Here is a 3,699-nt window from a genome sequence, read left to right as displayed (position 1 = left end):
TTTAAAATGTTACTGATAGGAATTGTCAATCTATTCCAGTGAGCATATAATAATATATAAATATAAATGCGTAATTCAACTATTAGCTTAAGTTTTTAGTTGAGATTGAACACATGCTTCAATTTGGTATCAGAGTCAACTCATGTCAATGGTTATGATTTCGAATCTTTGTGTCACCTGAGCTCATCAAAAAGTAATCGGCCCACACACATGAGGGGGCCGGACATGTTGCAGTCGTTATATTATAGACCGCGGTGCATGTGCACCGCGGTAAAAAACGGCGCCATTTCTTTAAGTAAAGAAACGGCCCGCCGTTAGAGTTAACGGAGTCCGCTTGTTTGGTGTATTAAACAACAACTGACACTATAGTATATCTAAACCGACACTGCAGTTATATCAAAATGATACTGTAGTTATAGTGAAATGAAACTGCAGTGTATATAAAATGAAACTGAATAACATTTCACATATTTGAGTATATATTGTACAATGAAGCTGTAATTATATCAAAATGATCATGTAGTTGTGTTTTAATGAAACTATAGTGTATATAAAATAAAATTAAATAACATTTTCACATATTTGAGTCTATAAATATCGAATGAAACTATAGTTATATCGAAATGAAACTGTAGTTGTGTTGAACTGAAATTGCATTGTATACAAAATGACACTGAATAACAGAGTTACTTTTTGCAAAAGGATGCGAAACGGCGGAAACAAACACTGTTTATTTTCATTTAAAAAAAAAGACGCGCGGTGCATAATATAATTTGCCGACATGTTGAGCATATATATAATATATAAACATAAATGTGTAATCCACTATCAGCTTATATTTTTAGTTGATATGGAGCACATGCTTCAATTCTACTTACACAATAAATTACTGGAGTAAAATTTTAAAATTCTACCACATTATCAACTTGTTAATTTTCTATTTCTAAATTTTCATTAAACTGTTTAAAATAATATTAACAGTAAATTAGTGGTCTTGATATAAACTTAAGATATAAGGGAAATTAAAAGTAATTTTATATAGAATATTGTTTAATTGTAAATCCGGACAATAACCATATGAAAGCATTTTTTTTAATTAATTTAATTTTTTATGACCAGCATTTAATGTTAATATTAATTTTTAAAAAATGTTTAAATATGATGGTTATGTTGATAGAAAGTCCATTGGAATGGTTAAAATTGTTATGTTAAAATTTTAGCTTATGTGTTCATTTCTTACTATTGCAAAGATGATGTGGTTAGTCTGTGACTTAGTAACAATGACACTAAAAGTTTGTAATGTGACAATAATAACACATAAATACTATGTAAAAACAAATTCTAAAAGCACTTTAAGATTTTACCCTATATAAGTTGAAAAATTCCTGTCAAACTATATATAACTAAACATGTTCCCTTCAATTTTGGACACAGGGAAGTATTGATAATTGGGAGCAATGCCGAGCAAATTTGCCATATAACAATAATGTGAGGGACAGCATTGCATATCATGCAAACCTTAGCACCAAGGGATTCAGATCTCTCATATACAAGTACGCAAAAAAAAAAAAAAAAGAGTATAATTTACTTATTTAAAAATTTAGTAGTTATTTGAACAGATACTACAATGTAACAGAATCAGTAATACTCAAACAAAAAAAATATACTAGTAGTTAAGATTGTATGAGAGAGACCTTGTGGTCTAGTGGCATGAAGTGGCTCTCCCAAATGGGTGGTCATGAGTTTGAGCCCCGTGGTTGGTTAAAAGAATGAGTATGCGCCAACCTCATGCCAAAGGTCATACATGAGTTTAGCATCCAACTATCAGCTTAGGTTTTAGTTGAGATGGAACACATGGTTCAATTCTAATTGTATATTTCTCACCAAATTAAAGCATCATTACCTTTCACAATAATTTTTTCCCCAAGGATAATTTTTTTAACTACTTTTTTAAATGCACCCTAAGAGAGATTTTCTAACATCAAAATGGGAGTTTAAGACTCATATGGAGCAATAATGTAGTGTAGTGTGTTATTAATTATTTCTAAATGAGAATATTTATTTAATACTTATTTAAAAATGATGCAATTAATTCAATTATTATGGTTCGATTGTTTTGCTTGTCATGTAAGAAATTAAAATTTAAAATGAAATCTCACTAGTATAATCAGCATTTGCAGGCTGGATATGTTTAGGATATTTACAACTAAGTATTTATTTTATGGATTGAATTTTACTAATTTAATCAAAAATAAATGTTTTTACATATTTCAGTGGAGATCGCGATTTGTTTATACCCTCACTTTCCGCTGAAGCATGGACAAAATCATTGAATTATTCCATCATTGATGATTGGCGGCCGTGGTTTGTGAACAATCAAATTGTTGGGTATGTTATAAAAGTACACCATACATTTTTGATTTATAGAGTATAAGAAAATTAGATAACTATAAACATATATTCAATTGTCATGTAGTTATACAAGGACCTTCTCCAACAACATGACATATGCCAAAATCAAGGTGATAATTTACTCCGTATTTTTTGTTTAATAGCTCACGAACGATATATTTGTTTATGTATGTATAACTCTCGGTTCATATTTTGTGATAGGGATCGGGCCACCTTGCTCCATCAATCACACCAGTTCAATGTTTTGTCATGTTTAAAAGATGGATATCTTATGAAAAACTTTAAAATTTGAATAACTTTGGATAAATCTATGTTTAAGGAATGTTTTAAATAAATAAAATAGTGTTGTTGACATTCATGCATATAGGAGCACTAAACATGCTTTGTGGCCTCAAGTAAATTGAGTAGACCTGGATGGAATTTCAGCAGATTCCAGTCTATGAATTTCTCGTTGTTCTTCAATGTTCCCATCATTTTGATAAACAATATTATTATTGTACTTAGAGTTTTAATCATTATCATTACCTTTCAGGATTATGTTCTCATTTGAACTCTATACAAACATACGTATGTATGTGTGTGCGCACACACACATATATATTGGTTAACTGATTGGTTTATTTGATTAACTGGACCGAATTAAACTATAATCAACATTTTTATAAATCATTAACCATTAATCGTGATAAACAATATTATTATTGTACTTAGAGTTTTAATCATTATCATTACCTTTCAGGTTTATGTTCTCATTTGAACTCTATACAAACATACGTATGTACGTGTGTGCGCACACACACATATATATTGGTTAACTAATTGGTTTATTTGGTTAACCGGACCGAATTAAACTATAACCAACATTTTTATAAATCATTAACCATTAATCGAAATGTAATTTTTACCGAAGCCATACTTTTAATTTTATACTCGGTAGGGGTGAACAAAAAATTTCTTAACCGCCCGATAATCGAACCAACCGAAAAATTCGATTTTCGGTTGATTTTGGTTATTCAGCGGTTATTGATTTTCGGTTATCGGTCGGTTATGTGTGTGTGTGAGCAATTGGGTTCGATTTTTTCAAATCGATTCGGTTCGGTAATATACCGACTAACCGAATGGTAATGGATTCTTGTAAACCGAACGATTTGGTAAAAGATCAAACCGCTTAAAACGAATGATTCGGTAAAAAACCCGAATCAAACCGATCGAATACCGTTTGTTTGTTTGTTTGTTTTTAATAAAAATATAATAATAATAATAATAATAATAATAATAATAATAATA

General features: G+C 29.9%; 1 protein-coding gene across 2 annotated transcripts in view; it reads left to right on the top strand.

The window, feature by feature from the left end:
- The window catches only part of LOC109166450 (serine carboxypeptidase-like 11), a 13,353-nt gene extending 10,423 nt beyond the window's left edge, over nucleotides 1-2,930 (top strand). For both annotated transcript variants that reach the window (XM_019315407.1, XM_019315406.1), the window contains exons 11-14: nucleotides 1,435-1,553; nucleotides 2,275-2,388; nucleotides 2,477-2,522; nucleotides 2,614-2,930. In XM_019315407.1, the coding sequence (XP_019170952.1) occupies nucleotides 1,435-1,553; nucleotides 2,275-2,388; nucleotides 2,477-2,522; nucleotides 2,614-2,697 (363 nt within the window). In that variant the 3' untranslated portion in view covers nucleotides 2,698-2,930. The remainder of the gene's footprint in view (nucleotides 1-1,434; nucleotides 1,554-2,274; nucleotides 2,389-2,476; nucleotides 2,523-2,613) is intronic.
- Nucleotides 2,931-3,699: the final 769 nt, after the last annotated feature.

This window comes from Ipomoea nil, unplaced genomic scaffold (genome assembly GCF_001879475.1).
Source record: "Ipomoea nil cultivar Tokyo-kokei standard unplaced genomic scaffold, Asagao_1.1 scaffold3100, whole genome shotgun sequence".
In the NCBI taxonomy this organism is placed as follows: domain Eukaryota; kingdom Viridiplantae; phylum Streptophyta; class Magnoliopsida; order Solanales; family Convolvulaceae; genus Ipomoea; species Ipomoea nil.
The sequence above is the reverse complement of the archived record's forward strand: the minus strand, read 5'-3'. Positions and strand labels throughout refer to the sequence as shown.